This window comes from Trichogramma pretiosum, unplaced genomic scaffold, assembly GCF_000599845.2.
Source record: "Trichogramma pretiosum strain Unisexual culture from Peru unplaced genomic scaffold, Tpre_2.0 scaffold65, whole genome shotgun sequence".
NCBI lineage: Eukaryota > Metazoa > Arthropoda > Insecta > Hymenoptera > Trichogrammatidae > Trichogramma > Trichogramma pretiosum.
In genome coordinates, this window is record NW_019641689.1 from 117,414 (window position 1) to 140,511 (window position 23,098).

Consider the following 23,098-nt stretch of genomic DNA (forward strand, 5'->3'; position numbering starts at 1 on the left):
GGGGGGGGGGGGGGGGGGGGGGAGGCAGTAGAATCGAGGCACACCACCGCTGGGAGGAACGCCGAGAGATAGACATACCATATATATACATATATATAGAGAGGAAAGGCGCTTGATTGATCGAGGCTATATGCGCGCTCTCTCCTATTGTTTCAGGAGGAAGCTGAATCGACGTAACGATCCAGGCCATCGGGATGGCCGTCGCTCGACCCTTGAGACCGGCGCTCCTGCTCGCCACTCTGCTCGCCCTCGCTCATGGTAAGTAAACCGTTATCATCATTATTATACATTCGTCTTCCTTCGTTGATAATAATGATAATAATATTTTACGTATAAGAACTTCCTTATAATTATTTTTTTTTTTTTTTAACCCTCATTAATTAGCGATAGCAACAGTTTTTATGTATCGTAATATTACATCTCACTCGTTCCGCTGTATACCTATTTTCAATCTCTCGAGCTTTATACAATTTTTCTCTCTATCTTTCTTTTTCTTTGGCGCGGTGGTGGCAGCAAACTTCTCTCTTTCTCTCCGCTACTACTTGAAAACGTTTTTCAAGCCACTTGCCCAGTCAAAATACAATAGCTCTCAATGAAGCTTAAAGCCGGACACAAAAAATTTCGTACTCGTGTCTGTGTGACCGCGCGCGCGCGCGTAACTGTCTGTCTATCTGTGTCTGTGTGTATAGGTTTGTAGCATGATAAAAGCGTCGGTCGGTCGTCGTCGTCGTCGTCGTTGCAGCAAGTCGTTGGCCGGACACACACAGACAGAGAGAGAGAGACCGTAAAAAGACGGGCGCGCTGTGCAATCTGTGAAAGTGAACGCTCAGCTCTTTTCTTCCTCTTCCCCGACTACCTCCTTCGAGCTCTAAAACTCTCTCTCTCTCTCTCTTCTACGCGCGTTAAAACTACTTGCAGCTCATTGTCTTTCCTCTCTTTTCTCTTATCCTGTATACCGCCACTGGATAGATACGATAGTAGTAGAAGCTGGTGTCAGATTTTTTAATAATACTGAGTGCACGCCGGGTGGGACTCGGTAAACGGGATTGAAGATCACTCCGACTCCTCTCTCTCTCTTCTTCTCCACCTCTTTTAATTCGAGGAGATGCGCTGCATTGTACATCGATGTTCAACCGCGCGCTATGCGATGCGATGCTGCGCTGGGCGGTAACGATTTATGGGCTTTCGAGCTTTGCGCACTTCATTGAATAAATCGATCTCTCTCGGACCCGTGTGCGCGGCGCATTAGTCGAAATGACTTTGATGCGATCCTATCTAGCGATCGAGCTAACAGCAAAAAAAACGGCATCGTAAAATTGATACTTTTGTTACTCTTTCGATAGAACAAGTTGGAGGTAGGTCTGTCGAGATCGTTGAGATCGCTATATATATGGGAACACGGTCACCGTGAGAATAAATTTAACGGAACGAGGGCGAAAGAGCCTCCTCTTCAAAAAGTTTTACAACTCGTGCTCGCGAGAATATAAAGTTCGAGTTAAAAAACTCGAAAATGGAAAAGATCTCTCTACTGGACCAAAAGTCAAAAATCAGCTTTATTTGTCGAAAGCGAAGTAAAATTCCTATAAAAAAAAACTGATTCGCTCGATGAGTTTCTTTTCTCTCTCGAGTGGAGTCGAAAAAGCGCAGTGCAATGTGCTGCTGCTGCTGCTCGCGCGTTTGATTCATCAGGCGCGCGTGGTGGAGCGCCGCCGAGAGCAGAGAGAGAGAAAAAGGCACTTCCGTGCAAATAATGCCGCGGAGATTGTCGCCCGGGCGATGGTGGGTACGCGCTGCGACTGCGAGACGAGCTAAACGGAACGTAAAGATAAACAAGACACGACTCGTGTGCGCACAGAAGAGAAGGAGGAGGAGGAGGTAGAGAAGCACAGAGGGAAAAGTCGACACTTGAAAACGACGTTGTCGGGTAGTGGCATCGTCGTCCTCTTTTATAACATAAAAAAAAAAAAAAAAAAATAGAAAAAGAGAGAGAGAGAAAAAAAGACACCGCTAGTCGTGTCGTCGACGTTGCTCCGTTACAGCGCGCTCGCTCGCGCCGAGGCAACTAGCGACGACCTTCTTATCGAGTCACCGGGAGAGAGAAAGATAGAGAGAGAGAGAGAGAGAGAGAGAGGAAAATCTTATTTTCTTCGTTTATCGAAACGCGCCGGGGGTACGACGATTTTCATTTTTACCTTTTGTGCCGCGTTTTATATTATATATGAAAAACCTTCTTCTTTCGCGCGCCATTCATCATACTTTCGAGCGCGCGAGTGTGTGTGTGTGTGTGTGGAAAGCTGACGACTGGGTGGCTTGGTTCGAGCAGATAAACGTAAGTGTCGGAGCAGCTAGCCAAATGGATTTTCGGGGGGGGTTGGGCCCCGGTGGAATATCTTACGATGCTGCGCATTGCGATCGTACAGTAACTTTACTGGACTTTATTTTTCAACGGAATTCTTTTGAATAAAACTAAAATAAGTAAGCGTAAAAATATTACTTTTCCCTCGCTCTCTTTTTTAAAAAAAAGAAAAAAAGCTCGCGTTTGAAACTGTGTCGTATAAGTCATGCCGTTGTATAATGCGCAAAGCCCTTCGCTGCTGCTGCTGCAAAGCTCCTAAGTACATTTAACAAGATTAACAATCATATTTCATAGCCCTTAACCGGGAGCTCGTCCACTTCTTTTCAATATTCTCCTGCCTTCCCCGGTACTTAACGCGCGATGCTCGTTCATTAAAAAAACAGATTTTTTGTTCCCACTTTACTGCGATACAATTGAATCTCTCACGTGTCTCGCGGGGGAAAAAAATATATCTCATCGACGCGTAACGCGATGTATCTCTTTTACGCAAAAAAGAGATGTTTCACGGCGTCGAAGTTGAAACATATATACACGTTTCGCGTCGCTCGGCGCGAAACAAAAGCCGTCGCGCGCCCCCCGAAGGCGCGAGGAATATATTCATGAGGCAATGAATGACACGGCAAATTTAAAGTCAGTAACAGTAGAAGCAGTTTCTTTAAGACGTGTGCTGCTGCTGCAGAGCCAGCCGAGGAGCTACTACAGCCGGTGTACCACTATACTACTGTGCGGGGGTGGTGCTACTAGCGGTGGGCACTTGTTGCTCTCTTTACGGTTAAAGGTGCGGAAAAGATAGGGGCCGTAGTAGAAAGAGAACGAGAGAGAGAGAGAGAGAGAAAAGGAACTCGCGTTCACGCTCACGCTAACCCAGGGCAATCGAATTGATTCGCTTTTACGGACGCTCGCGCGCGCGCGGCACGAAGCACGAAGCTAGCTAGCTAGCTCTGGCTGCCGGATAGCCGTATCTTTCATTTATTTACCGGCTTTTAAGGAAGAGACAGGATCAAAGAGGAAGCGCGCACATTTTTTTGCTCTCTGTACGTATAGTATAGAGGGATCACGAGGCAGCACGAAATAACGTGATTTTTATTATTGTTTTTTTTTTTTTTTACTCGCTCGCCTCCACCAAGACACGAAAATTGTGTTTGAAAGATAGATGCGCTATCATACAGAAGGGGTGCGCTGCACACAGCTTACGCGGAACAAGCGCATTCAAAGTTCAAATTTCATTTACTGTAAACAGGATTAATTTGATTTCTGCTGCCGCACGCGTATATAACTCTTGTATTATACGTATATATATTCGAGTTGTATAACGCAGTTGGCCTCGCTGAAAGTGATCGTACGCAGCGCCCCCCGCCCCTGTTCCCGAAACTTAATTAATATGACATTTTCAGTGCGTTTTATACGCGGAAAGTTTAAAAACGGTCGAGTTTGACGAGATGCAAGCTCCCCGTTCGATAAATATACAGAGCCGCGAAACTGCGAGAATAACAAAATCCTGGACCAATGAGAGAGAGAGAGAGAGAACTAGCGAACGCGAGAGCGACAAATATTCGCGTGTGTAGCGAAGGAGGGAAGGGGGAGTGCACACCGGTTAATCCAGTTTTGCCGTCCATTAAATCCCCAAGCAATCCTGGTTTGGTTGTGTGTGTGTGTGTGTGTACATAGAGTAACAAAAAAAAAAATGAAATTCGTTGGCCCGACTGCTAAACGAGCGATACACGCGCACAATTGGTGGACCGTCGTAGTGGTGGTGCGCGCGTCGCAGCGTACACACAACACACGACGTAATCATCGCCGCGCGGGGCTCTCGACGATCTTTCATCAGAAATTTCGTGCCAGGTATAACACAGCGAGCGCGCGCGAGAGAGCAACTGTGCGGATTCGCGCCTCGTCCTCCTCCTGCCCCGCATCGTCGTCGTGTTTTTGTATGCGAAAGCCCCGTATTCGTATATATGCGTATGCAGGCTGCACATATATACGAGTTTGTGTGCGTGTGTGTATGTGTTTGCGCAAAATCGGGGCATGCGCCAGTCTATTGATTTCGAGATTATCGCGCGCGCTGCTCTCTCTCTCTCTCTCTCTCTCCACTATATACCACTATATAGTACTACTACCGCTGCTGCTTCATGGATGCTGGCTGTGTTGGCTGTGTTGGCTGCTGCTGCTGCTGCTGCTGCTGCTGAACGAGCGAGCGAGAGAGTCGCATCTTGCATTGTGCGTCGCTTGCGCCTCTATACTACTATGCTCTAGCTATATATATATATATATATATATCCCTCTACACACAACCACCACCCTCCCCCGTGTGCAACTTCCCTCTCTATACCCCCCCTGTGGAACAGGCAGCGCAGCGATGGGGGTAACGATCGAGTAATTATGCGAGCTCAACCGCCGACGCCGCTGCCGACGTCGCCGCCACCGTTGACTACTACTACTGCCAGCTAGCTCTCTCTCTCTTGTATGCGTACACATTCAGCTTCTCGCACAGCCTCTCAGTCGCTGTAACTGCAGTCAAAGGATTTTTCAATTACTCGATTTTTCTTCTTTTCGTTCTTGTTGTTGATGTTGTTTTGTGTGTGTTTCTTCGCTCCGCAGCTGCCAGAATACACATTATCAAGTGTATATTATATATAATGCACAGCCGTCGCGGCAGAGTAGCTTCGAGTATTTAGAAAAACCCCTCACCCCTGGCGCCTTTTCCTCTCTCTCTCTCTCTCTCTTTCTTTATTTCTCTCCGCTCCGGTCGTTATGACGGGCCAGAAAAGCAGCAACAGCCACACCACTACTACTACCACTACTACAACGAGGGAAACGGCTGAAATGGCCCCGTGTATTTTTATCCGATCGATTTTCCGACGGCAGCTTTTAAATAATTCAATCGCTTTAAACTGGCCGCAGCAGCGAGAGCAGCAGGAGCGGAATATTGCAATGTGCCGCGCACGAGCTCTTATAGCTTCGAATTCCAATCTCCGCCTATTTTCAAAGCCGGGAGCTGCTGCCGAGAGCCATGACTTTCTCATTCGTCGAGCGACGATTGTCGGATATATAATGGCCCATTGAGCTCTTTATCCGGGGCCGGTTTATCGCCGCCGAGCTCTCTCGCACGCTCGGTACATATATATAGTAACCCTTGTACAGAGCACTTAAACTGTTTAGGGGGTTTATATTTATGTTTATTTTTCGCCCTCGACCCACCAGACGGCGGCCGTTATCGATCATGGCGAGTGATGGTATAGAGTCGAGAAGTCATAATTAAGAAAACAGCTTTAGAGAGGGAGAGATTGCGAAAATATACCGGCTGATGTATTATCGATCCGTACCACTGTCGAGCTCGACTACTCGATATTCGCAAAAATCGAGCCATAAATTAGTCGTTTGTTATTCCGCCGTCGTCTTTGATTTGCTTTTGCAAAAAAAAAAAAAAAAAAAAAAAAGAAAAATAACACGTGGATGCAAAGTGTACGTAATAACGTAATCTTAACGACGACGATGTACAGCAGCTATATATACGATGCTACGTGCGTGCGCATCGCAACAGCCACCACTGCCGCCGCCACTGCTCTACATGTTCGTTTACGCCTCCGTAAGCAGTCTCCACGGATGCATAATGCGGTGCTTGCTTGGGGGAAAATTTTCACCTTTGAGGCTAAAAGGCTTTTTCTTTCGAACTTTGAGAGAGAGAGGGAAGGAGAGATGCCTTTTAATAAGTTAGTTTTCGGAAAATTCTCCCTCGACCTTTCGAAATTTGATCAAACGAGCTTTTGCTCGAGATTTGCGAAAAAAGTATAAATAAATAACGATACCGAGATTAATATCGAATGGGGTTTTGATTTTCCGATATATAACATAATTACATCGAGAGAGACGTTAATTAATTTAGCGTTCGAGTAATTGGAGTGTAAAAAAGAGGGGAGGGAGGGCTGTATTATAATACGCGCCTCGAAGCTACTGCTGCAACAGAGAGAAAGAGAGAGAGAGAGAAAAGTTAAGCCCGCGACGGGTGAGGTGGCATCTATAAACAGCAGCAGCTGCTGCCGCGCATCACAAAAGTCGAAGCGAGTTAAACATGAAGTGTACAAGGAGCAGAAAAAAAAGAGGAAAAGAAGAAGAGGAAGAATTCGACTCACGGGGGCTGAGAGAGAGAGAAAGTCGCTCCTCGTAAAGTTCGATGTCGCACAGGAGCAGCGCGAACTTTTTCTCCAAGCAAGCTGCACAAGAGCACACACACACGTAGCGAGGGACAACACGAGAGAGGTGAAACGGCGAAAAGGCGGACTGGATTTTTTGTGCCGTTGGATCCTCTCGACGTCCCGAACAGCGGCACGAAGTAGCAGCAGACGGTTTGTAGGAAAAAAAGCAGCAGCTGCTGTTACGTTCGTAGCACTAACCTGAGCAGCAGCAGCAGCAGCAGCAGCAGTTGCGACGATAAAACTACCGAAGCCGAAAAAATCTCGACGCAAACGTTTTAGGGAATACTTTTGATCTTGCTGTCGCTCAACTTTGAATTATGGAGGTAGTTGTGTATGTGTGTGTGTCTGCGTGTTGCGGTGTGTGCGGCAAAATAGAAGAAGAAGAAGAAGGAGCAGAAGAAGCAGTGGAAGAGAGGAAAAAAAAAGAAGACATTTATTTGCGTACGTAGACTTTGCGTCCTTCTTCTTTTTTTGTTGCGAAATCGCGCGTCAAGTTGGCAAGTCAACTCTCTCTTTCTCTCTCTCACTTTTGCAAACTCGACAGGCCATTTCTGGGTTGGCTTTTTCAGCATTTATACACGAAGCTGCACAACCGTTAAACGAATTTCTAATCGGTGGCAAAACCAGGAGATGTGTACTTACCGTTCTTTGGGTCGAGGTCGAATCATACATATAACACGGAGCGTCACAAAAAAAGCTCGAAAAAAACACGCTTCTATATCTATATACTATACGTACGGCGAGAGAGAGAAAACGAATGCGCTGGTCGCCGCCGTCGTCGTCGTCGGGGGGTGCAGAAGGGTTTTGTCTGACTCCACCGCGCGCATTATATTCTCTCTACGTTTTCCGGCTGCATCTTTCTTATTCCTCAGGTGGTTTTCAATGAGACTAGGAAATACGAAAGTTTCCTTCTTCTTCTTCGCTCTTTTACTCCTTTTCCTTATCTCTCTAGTACTGTTCTCTCTCTCTCTCTCTCTCTCTCTCTCTCTTTTCCTCGCGCACTTTTTCTCCCTCTTTAGCTGCTTCCTCCTTCCTCCCTTTCCCTTTCTCTCTCTTTTCGCGCGACGCCCGCCGCGACTCTATTTTTCATACGGCCGCGCGGTATACGGCAACGCGACGATCTTTTAGCGCTACTCATCACTTTCGATTACATTTTAACCCGCGCCTTCGCCTGAAAAGCGAGCCGTGGCGGGCGAAGGCTATATAGATTTATTTCTGCATCTGTACGCCGGTCTCGTACCCTTTTTTTTTTTTTTTTAAAGAAAGATTTGCTTTTCAGCGAGCATGTCTGTCTGCGCCTCGCGCGCGTTGATTGCACTCGGCGCGATCGACTCTTTAGTCGGATTTCGTGGATTTGCGAGGAGAATTCGTAAGGTCGCAGGATCTGTTTGGAAACTAGCTGAGTCATGAAGCATAGCGTATATATGCGACTGAGAATTCACTCGGGTGTGGCTGAATGATTATTGCGTATCGCGTATCGATTATAATGATTAAAATAAATCATCTTTATAGAAATACTCAATGTTTATAATCGCCTAATGAACAAAAAATAACTTTGAGTTTCCGACACTAGATGGCGAGCATTATTATCTGTAAATCTCCGAGTGGCAAAGTCAAAATAATTGTATAAATTAGAACACGATTTTAGGAAAATTTCGTATTAACCATGTATATATCTTTATCAATTCTTTTTTAATCAAAAATTAATGTTTTAATTCTAATTATATGAGATACAGGCATACCTCCTTATACTCGGATTCTGTATACGCCAAATGCGACGATGTCTCGTTATACGCGGTTCAAGACGGTCGAAAATTTTTTTTATAACCTTTTGAAAAATTTAACAATGGCTCCAAATACTCCGAAAATTTCTAAAACTCCAATAAAAAAAAAAAGACAAGTAATGAATTTGGCTGAAAAATTGAAAATTCTAAATTTAATCAGAGAACGGGAGTGTATTGCTGCTATTGCAAAGTTACCGATTTTTTTACGAAACCTCTGTAGATTTTTATATTGATATATTTATATAAAATAAAAAGTCTTTATTAAAGATTCGCTTTTTGCATCGTTATACGTGGATTTCGCTATACGCGGAACGTAGGTCTTTACTTACTCCAAAAATATATTAAAATTCAATCGTAATTAAAGCCAGACTCTGCCACTAGATGGCGAGTTACATCATCTGTAAATCTGCAAGTGGCAAAATAAACATAATTGTATAAGTCTAAGGCCGAGTTCTAAAAAAATTTTAGATTCCAGGTACGGTATAAATTTTAACTTAAATGAATGTCGAGCATTTTTACCGAGGCAGCGTGGCCACGACGAGCCTTCGATGATCGAGTACACGCGGAATACCATTACAATGATATTTCCTTACACATACACTTGCTCTCGAACGTACGCGAGATACACATCTCCGTCTGGAGAGCGATATTTTTCAGAAGCAGACGTGTCAGAGAGCAAAGTAGAGTGGAGTACGCGACTCGATATTCGCGTATGCCCCGTGTATATACGTATGTACTTTAAGCATTTGACATAGCTGCAGGCCAGCAGCGGCAGCAGCTGTAGAGCTGTGAGCACATATTACATCGATTCGAGGCATCAAAGTCCACGTATATAGAGGACGTGCAGCAGCAGCAGAAGCATCAGAGGCAGCGCCTCAATCGAGTTTCATCCAACGTCGTTTCCACACACACACACGCACACAGACGAAAAGGCAGGACAGAGACAGACAGACAGAAAGAGAGAGAGTCAGAGAAAAAAAGTGGGTTGGAGCGAGTATAAAAAAGCTGCGCGAGTAATTCGTGCGCGAGCTCGCGCTTTACTTTGAAAGAAAAGAACGATTATCGCTTTTGACATTTATATAACGCCGCAGCCCCGAGACAGATATATCGTAATATTTGCGACTGCGGTCTAGATGTTCGCCGATTTATACACAAATGTGTGTGTGTGTGTGTGTGTGTGTGTGCAGTGGAAAATCGCCTGTTGCCGCTCGGCGGCGACTTTTCTCTCTCTCTCTCTGTATCGACGTGCATGTACGTATACGTACGTACATATAAACGCGATGAAAAAGTTTTTGCCTTTTGATATACGCGCGTCTAGTTGTGTGCGGGGTTGATCTTCAAACTCGACTTTATACATTTATATCATATTCGCTCTATATATACGATATAATATGCAGCGAGGATACGTGTTTCTTGCATTTAGTTCTTGCCAGGTCTAGCAATCGACTTAAATAACAGCCTCGATTCGGATAACAAGAAAATGGAAAACATGTAAACGTGCACGCGGCCGTATTATATATATAACGCAAGGCAAGGATGGTTTATTCGTAAGATAAGCAACGCTCGACTCGCGTATATATACGTACATATATACAGCATCGAGCAACGAGACGACTAGCTCGAGCTTTCCTCGAATTCTCGAATCGAATACGTGCTGAAAGCCGCCAAGCCGGCAGCTCTGCAGCTCTGCAGCTCTCGCAGCTAGCAGCAGCAGCAATGGGAAACTTTAATCAAAGCCACACCCAACAATATTATCCGTTTCTTCGCTCTTGCTCTCTCTCTCTCTCACACACACACACACACGTACACGGGCTTACATCTGAAAAGCCGTGCGCGCATGTATATATAGAGCTGCACGCTGCAAGCTCGAGCGTGACTGTGCTTTTTCCCTCAAGCAGCCGCAGCAGCCACAGAGCCACAGCAGCACGAATGGCAGCTAGCAGCAGCAGCAGCAGCAGCGCACGAGAGAAAGAGAGAGAGAAAGAGAGCGAGAGAGGAGGCAACGCGCCGGTGGCAACTCAGCAACAGCCTCTTGAACCGTCGAGTTCCTTGCCCCTATAATCTCTGTTTTTCGCTTTCTCCCTCTTTACTCCCTTTCTCTCTCTCTCTCTCTCTCTTTCCGCGCGCCACTCGTTTCCAGCCTAACGAGACGCCAAGTAGTGGCGCTGGTGGTGGTGGTGCAAGTCTCGTGGTGGGCGCGAGCAAATTCATACACACACACACACGAATTTATATACACGTGACACATGGGCTGCCGCTGCCATACAGAACCTTGCTCGACTGTGAGCTTATATAGGTACATATACCATGGCACCGCCGCAGTCGCAGTCGCAGGTCAGACTAATTGCAATCCTTTTCGCATACGTATCGCGCTCAAGCTGCTGCGCCTTCTCTCTCTCTCTATAACGTGTCAATTAACGTGCGTATTTATGCAATTTCTTTCTGATTAACATTCGCGTATACCGTATACGATATACATACGCACTTACACACATAAAAAAACGTAAACGCGCGCGCGCGAATATAAAATATAATACGATTTCTCTCTCTGTGTATACGCGCGTGTAAAAGCTCAAACGAGCTCCGTACGGTATACATACGCTCGCTTGCATTACGGGCTGGCCCGCAGCAGCACCATGTGTGCGTTATATTCGTTGCGGTTGACGCTGCTGCCGGGGTGCGGGCTTGCGCAACTATGCGCGCAGCTTTCATTATATATACACGCGTGCAAAACTTGCTAAAAAAAAAAAAGAAAGAAAAAGGAAAAGAAAAAGTGTCAAGTTTGCTCGTTTGTTGCCGTTTATAAGCGGGCGCGCGGGGCGATATTATGCATATGGCATATAGCAATCATTACGCGCGCGCGCAGAGTGATTTTACGCTTGGTTAATTCTCTCTCTCTCTCGCGCGTACTCGAAACTCTCTCTCTCTCTCTCTCTCTCTTCGTTTGATAGAATTTCGTACGTCGTGCATGCATATATAAACGCACATAAATATGTATGCATTATTATGTAGGTACCTACGTGTGTGTGTGTTCGTGCGCTGCTGCTGCTGCTGAACTCACGCATGTATAATAAATATGTCGCTGCTTTTATTTACTGTGTCACGCGTATGCAGCAGCAGAACAGCACAGCGCAGCGCACGAGAGTAATAAACATGCGTATATTTAATTGAACTGCCTTCTCCCTAATTCGTTATTACCGTGCGCGCGAGAGCACTAGGCGGATTATATTATAAAACAAGCGTATAGGATATATAGTACATCGGTGCGCGCGTGGCGAACGGCGATAACATTAGCTTATTGATTAATTTGGTGCGTGATATATATCTATGCGGAATGAAATAATAATTGTCGTTACGGCATTAAAGTAATAAGAAAGTTTTAATCGGCGAATTCATCAATTGTGCGGTTGAAACGCGAGATATCGGCTTCTTTTCTTATAATATGTATGCGGGGAGGAACTTTTTTTCTTCTTTCTCGAGCTCGAGTCGCGTCGGTGGCGGGCATTAATATTCATGCCAAAACGTTTCGGAACGCCAAGACGATAATTGTAATGCATTGGCGGTGGCTGCTGCTACGGAGTTCTAATTTTTATATAGCCAATGTGCTGGTGGCTCTTCGTGGTGGAAGGTAAAAGTTTTGAAACATGATGTATATGAATGCGCGATACGTTTCTAATCCAATTTGCCGCTTTGAAAGTTTATTAAAAAGTACGAAATAAAAAATAGCCCAACGTTTTCGACGGACGAGAATCCAAACGGAATTTCATTATTGCGTAAAAACAAGTTTTTCCAACCTTTAACCCGAGGATGTAGGAAAAAAAGCGCGAGCGAAAGCAAACAGATTTATCGAGTTTATAGTATACGAAGAGAGAAGGCAATCGTTAAGCAGAAAAATAATTAATTTTTCGACCGACTGCGCGCGGAAAACCGCGCGCAGTTTTTGGTTGCAAAAATAAAAAGCTTTCGCCACGACGTCGATCTAGATTATACACGGGTAACTAATGAAAAACTTTGAGTCGAGTTCGATTGTTTCGTTAACGAATGCTCTAAGCGATCGGATTTTTTTTTCAATTATGTGCTATTACTTGTTGCTACTCGAAGAATCACGCGTGCGAGTAGCTTACATTGCGTTCGACGACAATGTCTTAGACTGTATACACTTTATAGTTGGCACCTCGACGATAGACGGCGCATCGAGTGCCCGCAAACGGTGGAATACAAATTTAAAAGGTATAAAAGAAACGTAAGAATTTGAACATTAGAATTTATTGGCATGAGATTAAAAATGTCTCGCCTTTCTGAGTCCTCTGATTCGTAACTCGAGCGTTTGCGAATATTTGCACCTAATCGAGCGCGCCGCGGAAGAAGTTACCCCCACTTCTCTCAACTTCGCGAGCTTCGAAAAAATTGCTATTACCCTTTTTTAAGTTTAATCAAAAGTAACACGAATAATTAGAAATCTTTTTTAGCCCATCGCTTTTTCAACAGTAGATCGCGAAACTTATACCTTTGAATTTTTTCATCATTATTAAATTCAAGAAAAAAAATTTCTAAATAAAATAAATATAAAAATGCATAGGGATGCCTATTTCTTTTTATCCTGTCTACGAGTATTACTCGGCGTTCAATGTAAAAAATGATACAAAGTTCCATAGGGCCACTGATAGCATTCTTTTCTTTAATAATTTCCTCCAACTTCACATCATATCGCAGCGTTGAATTGAAATCACGACCGAGTCAGTTTTAACGAAATCATTATCATTAACAAAATTTAAATGCTTTTTTATTTAAAATTATCAAGTACTTTGAAAGAGAAGTTAAAATGTAAAGCATCTTTTTTTTCATACTTCGTGGGAAAGAGCGCGCGCAAAAAAAACGAACCAGAAGAATTTTAACGAGAAAAGTTTTGGAACCTTGATCGAACTTTTGACCTTTTTTACACACTTTCTCTTTTCCCTGCTGCATGGCGCACACACACACACACACCTTCATGAGCATTAAAACCTCGCAGTTTAATCTTCGAATGAAGCTAGAGGCTATGCACGGGCCACAGGTAACAATGAAATTAAGCCTGATTACTATTATTTCAATAAATCTTTTCACTGAAGGTGCGAAATTCAAATAGAAATTTTCAAATCAGTGTCCATCATAAATTTCATTTTCACATAACATATTTTGTTAAAATTTTGATATCAAAGTAATAAAAGAATCGATACAATAGATTGACAACAAAAACAAATCTATGAGTTCAATTACATGCTTAAATTTATTTATTTGAATAATATAGAAAATACACAAAAGTCAATAAAAAGAGAAATCAAAAACAGGCAGTCAACATAATTTTACGCCTCGACTCGCAGCCGCCAAGCAAATATTGTAACAATCTGCGTTCGTCAGAGGCTCGACGATCCTGTTGTAGCTGTAAACCGTCAGCGTGCATTCCATCAGCAACCACAAGCTAGCGTGTGACCACTTCTCGAAAAATCTCCTCGACACGGTCTCGCGCAGTTGGGCGGCGCAGGCCCGCAACGAGGCTTGAGGCAGCTGACCCAGTCTCCCCGAGATCCACTTGTTACTGCTGCAGGCGCGCGTGAACACCTTCGCCGCCTCTTCCGGTCCCAACAGGAGCAGATCGTAAAACGTGTCGTTCAACGGGGTTATCGTTGTCCACCTCGTTCCCTCGATAAAGTCCGCGTCGTTTTGCCAGTCCACCCGGGGAGTCGTCGACTTCTCGATCAATCCGTTCTTGTCGAAGAACGTCATGATCGTCAGGGCGTCGCCGAGGCGCGTCTCGTATCCTCGGCTCTCGAGAATGTCCAAGACGTCCCGAGCGCCCAGCACCGGATCCATTTGGTAAGCGAACCACTGTTTCTTGTCCCATCTACTGAACGCCAGGTCAAAAAAACTCAGCTTAGGAAAAACGAAACCATCGAGGCGGGCGCCACGATCCAAGAGCATCTCGACGGTTCGCGGCGCACACGTCGCCACGGCCCACTGAAGAGGCGTTCGGTTCTCCCTGTCTCGAGGGTCGTACTCCACCCTCCGTTTCTTCTCGTCGCTGATCTCGATGAATATCTTCAGCAAGTTGTGGCCGTTGCGTCTGCTGCAAACGTAGTGCAGAGGCGCGTTTCTAACGAGGTCGCACCGATTCGGATCGGCTCCGGCTCTCAACAGCAATTCGGTCAACTTAACGGAGTCCGTCTTGTGGCACAGAGCCAAGTGCAGCGGCGTATGGCCCCCGGCGTCTCGGACGTCGAGCCGCCCTCTACTATGAACCGTCTTGCAAGCGGCCAGGAATAGGCTCGCGTGTTCGTACGCGTTGCGCGACCTCTTGCAGGCGAGGTGCAGCGCCGTGTCGCCCCGCCTGTTGCGCGGATCCGGATCGGCGCCCCACACCAGCAGCATCTCCCCCATGGTCCCGTCGCTGTAGGCCAGCCGCATGGCCAGGTGTAGCGCCGTGTCCCCGGTTTCGCGGACGCGCAGACTGGCGTGCACCGCGGGATCCCTCTTGAACAGCCACTCCTGGAGGTGAAAGTGGCTGCCGGTCGCGCAGAGCGCGTGAAAGTGCGTGTAGCCGTACTCGTCCTCGTAGTTCACCTCGTACTGCTTGTAGATCGTAAAGAGAGGGTCGACCAATCTGCGACGGGCTTGGGGATCGGTCAGGCGGCCCAAGTAATGCAGCGCCGTGGTACGCAGTCGGACGGGCTGGCCGTTGGCGTCGAGCGTGGGCTCGATCCTGTAGCCGCTGCGGGCGACGCGGCTGATGAATCGCTCTCTGTCGCGCTTGCTCCAAAGGGGACCATCGTAAGACACGGCGTCCCTGAGTAGAATCTCGATCTCCATGGGCCCGAGAACGTCTTGGTCCCGAAGTCGGCGCTTCTTGTCCTGTCCCTCATCCTGTCCCTCATCCTGTCCCTCATCCGGTATATCGAGGTAGGGGCAAGCTTGGCCCATGAACTCGACTCGCTGCCGTTGATCGTTCCAATTATCGATGTTTTCTCGTAAGCGCATCAATTGCGCTAATATTTCTTGGTCACTTCGCTCGAACTCGATGTATAACATGGTTGTTGATTGCGCGCGCTCGCACACGGAATATACTAATTATATTTTGTAATACGTGCCCGTTCTTTGTACCGCTGTGTCGTAACGTAGACTAAGATCCACGCGACGAAGCTGTGTACGCCGTTTTTCTTTCGCGCTTCGTCGCGAGATCACGACGAGAATCGACTGGTAAAAATGCTTGTATTGACAATTTTCGATCGACGGTGTACTTAGCGTATATACCGTTCTCGCTCGCGCAACGACAACAACAGAGTCGAATGATCGAGCGTCGATTCGATCGTCTATCTGATTTCGTAAACAAATGTTGAAAATCGTGAAAATTAACTGTAACGAGCGATACGATTTTCTATATTGCCTATTTGGCAGATCTCTAACGGTTCTTCTCCTGCTTGCTTCATTTATATTCAAACGGAATTACTGCACGATTGTAGTAATGTTGCTGACTATTTTTTTTGTAAAAATGAATATAGAGCTCGAAATTTTAATCATCGTAACGGACTTTTTCCATTTTTAAGATTTTTCCAAATAGTCTGGATCGAAAGATCAGGAAATTTTCCAATCGGTGTAGACAATTTTCAGAGAGACGTTTTTGGATTTGATCGAGATACAGCGAGAGCAAGAAGAAAAAACGTGGTTTTAGCGCCCGAGCAGTATAAAGCACAAACACACGCGAGGCGGCTAGTATAACACCGAGAAAGAAAGAGAGAGAGAGAAGTTTAATTGAGCCGAAGGAATGATTCGAATTTATTACGGTTATATGCGCTTATATATTGTTATATGCTGTGCTGTTATAACAGCAGCGCACACTTTTTGTTCATTTATATAATATGTAAACAAGCCGCTAGGGGGCGAACATGTAAAAACTCGGAACCCAAAAACTAACAGTGGCTGAAAATGCTTATTATCCGAGTCGATCATCTGAGAAATAATTAAATTGGAAGCATTAAGTTTCTTTTTTTTTTTGTCATCGGGACTGTGCTTTTTAAAACATTTTCATCAATTTTCCAAAATTTTTTGGCATAATTTGTTTTAATCACGGGCCGCACTCGTACAATTATTTTGCTCTTAAGAACAGTTACGTTCTTAGATGTCAACTCTTCTTTTTTAGTGTTTTCTTGGCTAGACTCAGACAATTTTGTGTTTGGTCTGTTATCATGATTTTTTTCAGCATCTTCTTCATTGATTCCTAAGCTAGAAATATAGGCAGCTTTTAAATTCCGTGTACAACACAGATCCTCCGGTGTACACTGTGATCCACAATCTCGCTATAAAATATAATATTTATGTCCTTCAATGAAGTCCTTACAATCGGTAGGAGTTATACACGAGTCGGGAGCATCCTCTTTCTCTTTGAAAATATCTTTCACACATACTATATTGCAGTGTTTATTATCTTTTTGACAATATCTCACTTTTCCGTGAGTAATAGGCATAATATTTAAATTAAATATAATCTAGTTTTTTCTTATAAAAAAAGAGCGAGGGGTTTATTGCCCTTGCTTGTCTAACTGATAGAAGGTAGCGATCAAAAGCAACTTCTACAGATAGAGTAAGATATCTCTCGGACACGAACGAGATCACCCCTACTGACTCCCGTTCGCCTCTACCAGGCACAACTTCACCTAGGCCAATCTCAGAAGTTACCGTTGCCACGTCGGACTCGCGATGCCTCATCATCGCACCGACCCAGTCCACCGAATCACCGCTACCTAATGAGACTTTTCTCGTAATTTTTGTCCGTCCGATAACAATTTATACGTGTAGGACTGTAAATATAGGCCGTATAATCACGCTAAAAGCATACGGGCACCGATCGATCGATTGCTCCCGCGCCTTTGGCTTAGGATACGTCTATAATAGGGTATATACACACACACGCAGGCTATATCTCCGCACAGCACAGGTAAAAAGTGTGCATAAACGTTACATACCTGCGCCAGCTTCGATAGGCTGCAGAGACATAATACTGGACGAGCTTCAGACTGGTACATATAGCTTTGCACGCTGCGGGGTCACCGTTAGTGCAGTACGCCGTTGCTCTCGCTTATTCTCTCTCTCTCTCTTTCTCTCTGTTGGCACAGCTCTTGGCTCACTCCGGCTGTACGCGTTTTTCGCGAGGGCAACTCGCGAGAGAGGCCACTCGCCCCCTCCCACCTTCTGTATATCTGCCCGCGTGAGTGTAGCTCTGCAGTCGCGCAGCGCTTGGCTATATAACACACACAGTGTTATGCGCGGCGCAAAAAGGGATCATCGCACCCCCAAGACTCGTATATTTGCGCCGCTCGACAGCTGTATATATGTGTATACGCACGTCGAGCGCCTCTGCCTTTTTGCGCTGCTGCTGCTGCTGTACCCTCCTTTTTTTTGCTCTTTTTTTCCTCTCTCCCTCTCTCTCTCTTTCTCTCTCTGCGTTCGTCCATCGACTTTGTGTGTAACGCTGCTCCTCTCGAATCGGGCTCGAGTCCTATACAGCCGTTCTCGTTTTCTATGTTTATATGTGTGCTTTGCCATGCTCTTTTGGTTTATACAGGCACGAGAACTTGGTTTTGCAATTCTAAAGTGCCGCCGCTGCTGCTGCTGGTGTGTAAAACGTCATGTTTTCTGAGATCTCTCTCTCGCGATACCATATATATATAATATACAACGTCGTAGCGACAATTTACATCTTGAAAACGTCTCACGCGCGTCGCCGCGCGACACTTACTTGCTCGCTCGCTCGGTTTCGAGGTTTCTCTCTCTCTCTCTTGTACGCGAGCTGTTATCGAATTCTCCTGCAAGCCCAGAGAGTGCAAAAGTCGAGTGTGTGTATATGTACGTAAGTTCGCGTCGTTCGGAGTTACATTGCTTTAAAATTACTTTACAGCTCTTGGCGAACTCTCTGCTGCTGCTGCTGCTGCGGATTTGCGTCTACGACGTATTTCGTCGTCGCCGAGCTGATTGCGTATTGTTTGTAAATCCAATACCGCAGCACACACGAGTCTCGTGTAAAGAAAAACGGCTTTTTTTTATTTTATTTCTCGAAATCGACCGCGAGAGAAGCTTTTACGTTATTATTATTATTATTATGGCAAAGCTCGCGAGCATCGCTTATATGCGTTATACGATTGCTCAATCTCCCGTGTCGTGACACCCCAAGAAATTACTCGGCGTGTCAAAGTCAGGAAGACTAGACGACGAACAATCATACTTGCGCACACATACGCGTACGTATACGGTGCAAAGCTGATGATACATTACTAATATGCCCGACAGGCAGCGCAGTTCTCTCTCCTTTCCCTCTGCTCCGCTTTCAGACGCACACACACACGCGCGTCGCATTCTAGATTTCTCTCTCTCTCTCTCTCACTCCCTCTCTTAGAGCTGTCGCTGCTTCTCTATTGCATACTCGCTCTCTCTCTCTCTCTCTCTTCCTACAAGCGCGCACACATTCTGTCACAAACACAAAGAGAAAGAGAAGTCAAGAGCTGGAGCTTGCAGCGCTGTAGGCTTGATGCGCCCACGTATTACACATACATTTATCGCTATCCTCGTATACCTTGAGCTATATATAATATATATTATATACGTCGTGAACGTTGAAAGCTTTAAAGGGATTTCGGGATGGGGGAAATGGTTGAGATTCTTACCCCCGTGGCCTTGATGAAATACCTGTTTTATATCGCTACGCGTTACACGCAGTGCGGTGACTATATACTCCACGATAACGTAGAGTACTCTGGATTTCCGAAATCCGCATCTATAATATTTTTTTTTCTACCGAATCGTAAAATTCGACGAGGAAAAAAAGGCAGCGGAGGATATTACGTACGAGCGACTTAACTTTTTAATCAGCCTGATCGACGAGCGGGCGCGTATACGTAGGAAATATTTTTTGCGCTTCAACTACTACCACCACCACTACTCGAAAGTTCCTACGAGGATGTGCAGCGAGGGCAACGCATTTCAAAATTACCTGCGCGCAGACACTTGGGCTTATTACGGATGAGCCTATTTACAAAGCCCGCAGCACATCATCGTACTTGTATATACGCGCAAAATGCGGGAGAGAGCTCGAGTGGAGGATTCTCGCTTTGGTCGGACGTATATATAGCAGTAGTAATATACACGCTCGAGCGTTATTCTTCCTGCATATACGCGAATGTTCGGTGCGGGGGAAAAATTCATAGTTCGACCGAAAATTCCCTCGCTCGACCCTCGGCGAGAGCAGAGAGCTATATAATACGGAAAATCGACCGATCGAGGGTAAAAAATCATTCGTCGAAGTGTAGTCTACCGTATACCACTGCTGATGCGAGCTGCTGCTGCCGCTCATTCAAACAAATAAGAGAGAGAGAGAGAGAGAGAGCCTTGCCTGCAGCAAAGCCGCACAGAGCCGAGAAACGGGATTTGCAATAATCCCGCAACGAGCTCGAGATAAAGAGAATTAAAAGACGGAGCAAGACAATGAATGGCTGCCTGCCTGACTACCTGCCTATATATCGGACTCTGAGTTTGATGACCTCCTGTGTATAGCCGCTGTACTACTGTGTGCTTCGAACCGGCGGCGACTGCTGCGCTGCTGCTGCTGCTGATCACGGACCAAAGGAAAAAGGGACTAACGTATTGTTTCATCAATTTCCTGGGGGGTACTAATCGGTCGCTCGACTCCCGCACACAGCCTCGACTCGTGGAGATCGCGCGGAAATAAGAGCATTGTGTGATTCAAAAGGGCAATGATTAGCGACGATCGACTTGCTATGTAGAACGAACCAATCGCGCGTCGATCGTTAATTTCAATCTGAGAATGTATGTGTACGTAGGTATATAGGTTCAAAAACCATTATTGTTTCGATATATTTTGCGAGTCGCTGCGGATAATTTACTTTTAAAGAAATAATCGAACCATTGAAATATCGCAGCTCGAATCTATTCAAGTTCGTTGACCTATATGACTCGGTGGGGAAATAATTTTCTGATATCTGAAGACTTTTCATGGTTTCCTTTAGAGAAGCGTGTACTTAATTTTAGCTCTTCGTATTGTCAAATCGTATGAAAAAAAAAAATAGTGAAATTCGAGAGCTGCATTGTCAGGATTATTGCAACTACAACTGGCAACTATTAGTAATGCGTCGATTGTATTGCCGAAAGCACTCAGCGATCGCGCGTTTCAAATCGTAAAATCATATTGCGCGATGTACCGTACGTATCGAAATTGTCGATTTCAAGCAGCAGGAAGAGCCCAACATTTCATCAAAACAGACAATTTGAAAAATTTCGTAGAAATAAATATTAATAGGCTCGTTCCAAGTCGCGTTCTGAAAATACAGTATCGTTTTCTTTAAAATTTTTCGTAATTTTCTTATATTGCTTATAATCATTAAATTGAATAAAGAAAGATCATTGTAAATATACTGTAGAGTTCTTTAAATATGTTTTTTATTTCTATTACAGTGCAATAAAATCAATTTTTTTCTTTTCCGCTTTTTTATTTCAAAAAATATATATCTTTTGAAAAATATATCGATACGATTTGCTAGCTTCAAATAAAAATTTGAATACTTTTTAATAAATTTTGAAAAATGGCATTTTGTACATTTACAAGCAAGTCGTTTGATATATTCAATGTTCTTCGTGAACCATCGATGCAAATCAAATTCAAGGCGTCCTGCTTTACGGCGATAATGGTCGTGTAATGACTTATAGTTAAGAGCCTGAGTAAACATTGCAAATGGACGAATTGTTTATGTTTGCGTAAGGCTTGTGTCTTGTACATTGACCATCTCTTAGACTACGCATAGCATATAGTTGGCGCATTGACGATAGATGGCGCATCGAATACCCTGAAACGGTCAAATTCTACTTCGAAGGGTATAAAAGCAACAGGGAAATATTCACATTCATCCATAGATGCATAAAAAAGAATGTAGTTTTTCATCTCAAAATAATCCGCCACTTCTTGGCCTCAGTCTCGCGATTCTTGGAGTTTTCACTCCAGACAGGCAGTGTATAGAACTTTGAACTTCTCCAAAATCGACAGAGCCTCATTTACCGTAAAATAGTGCAATGTTGTGTTGATGGGCTGACTGTGGAACTTTGAATCAAATGTTTTCTTTAAATTATTTGTATTACGAGTCTTCAGAAACTGATCCAAAATCGTTTAAATCACGATATATAACTTGAATTAGTGTAAATCTATCGAATCATTTCTGACGTTTGAATTTTATCATTGTAACGTCATTTCCAATGCCCCGCTCGTAATTTTCCTTGAGTAAGCACAGGTGCGCGCACACCCACGCACGGACGAGATCTCAAAGGCAACGACTATGCGGCTGTTTGCAGTTTATGCACACACACGCGCACACAGACTCGATATTTGCAAACTGAAGCGAGCGATAATAATTATCTTCGGCCGCGCGATCGATAATTCAGGCACGGCGCCGATTGTCTACTGCTCTCCTCTCTCTCTAGCTCGATCGGGCGCAGCTGCGCGCAACGCAACGCAACGCAAACCCATGCCTCAGCCTCGGCCTGGCCACGCGCGTCGATCGGCTTTCCACTGCACCGCGCCCGCACCCACCCCCCAATTCATTTCACACAGAGCCGAGTTAGCTTTCCCGTAGCGTGTGTTATTATTATTATTATCATCGTACACGTACGCATGATAATCATTTTCGCCACCTATACATGCTATGTACGTATTTGCATTTCCCATTTAATTTCTGGCCTCCGGTACGAGTAATTTCTTCAAAATATTATAATAATGTCGCTGCGGCGACTGTAAACGCTAAATGTGCACATTTTCAATTTTACCCGAGCTCTCTCTCTTCGGCTCGCTTATAACGAAGCGGTATATAGATCGAGGAAGCGCTAAAGCGAGCTATCGGCAAAAATTCACGGCAGCCGAGGCCGCAATCAATTGTGCTCAGCAGCAGCTCCTAAAACGGAAATTAATGACTGTTTTGAATATCAATCCGAATTGCGCTCGCGCTTTCCCGAGTTCGGGAATTATATTTTAAACTATATATCGCACGCACACACACACAACTTTCATAATAGTATACGAGCTCGTGATGCATTGATAACTGCGCCTCTGCACCTACCGATATTTGCATTTACATATCTAAAGTCTTTTTGTGCCGCGTCGCACGCCTGCGGATGCGCCATCGTGCGCACCCCGGCGTTTTATGATTCATTTGGCAATTAGAGAGCTGGGCGCGAACGCGCGTTGAAAAGGATCGACTCGGCCAGTAGGTCGAGGAAGTAAATCAAACGCAAAGCCAAAGCCGCCCGGGACGACCAAAGAGAGAGAGAGAGAGTTTCGGGAGGGGCTGTGCGCAGAGAAAATTGAGGCCTCGAGACTCGACGAGGTACAAAATAGCTGAATATGCGCGGGTCGCTCTCTCTCTCTCTCTCTCTCTCTCTGCGAGAACAGAATTTATGTGTGTGTATCTATGAGCGGGGGATGAAAAGTTTCCTTCTCTCTCTCTCTCTTCTTGTGCCTATATATTAGCTTCGCGAGCTGCAATTCCAATCTATCCCGCGTTCGGTACGGATTCGAGGAAGAGGAGAAAATAAGAGCTACTATACGCCGCTGAGGCAGTCCAGGCAGAAAGAACGAGACGAGTCTCTCAAAAGTTATTCGATAATGAGAGTAAGAGAGAGAGAGAGAGAGAGTAAAATACATGGGCCTGTTGGCCGCCTTGTACATTTGCCACCACTGCGCG

At 45.1% G+C, this 23,098-nt stretch overlaps 1 protein-coding gene across 1 annotated transcript in view; it reads left to right on the forward strand.

Moving 5' to 3' along the window:
• The window catches only part of LOC106659665 (Down syndrome cell adhesion molecule-like protein Dscam2), a 135,272-nt gene that overhangs the window by 33,498 nt on the left and 78,676 nt on the right, over window positions 1-23,098 (forward strand). The window contains exon 2 of the mRNA XM_023461758.1: window positions 157-258. Coding sequence (XP_023317526.1) covers window positions 195-258 — 64 coding nt within the window. The 5' untranslated portion in view covers window positions 157-194. The remainder of the gene's footprint in view (window positions 1-156; window positions 259-23,098) is intronic.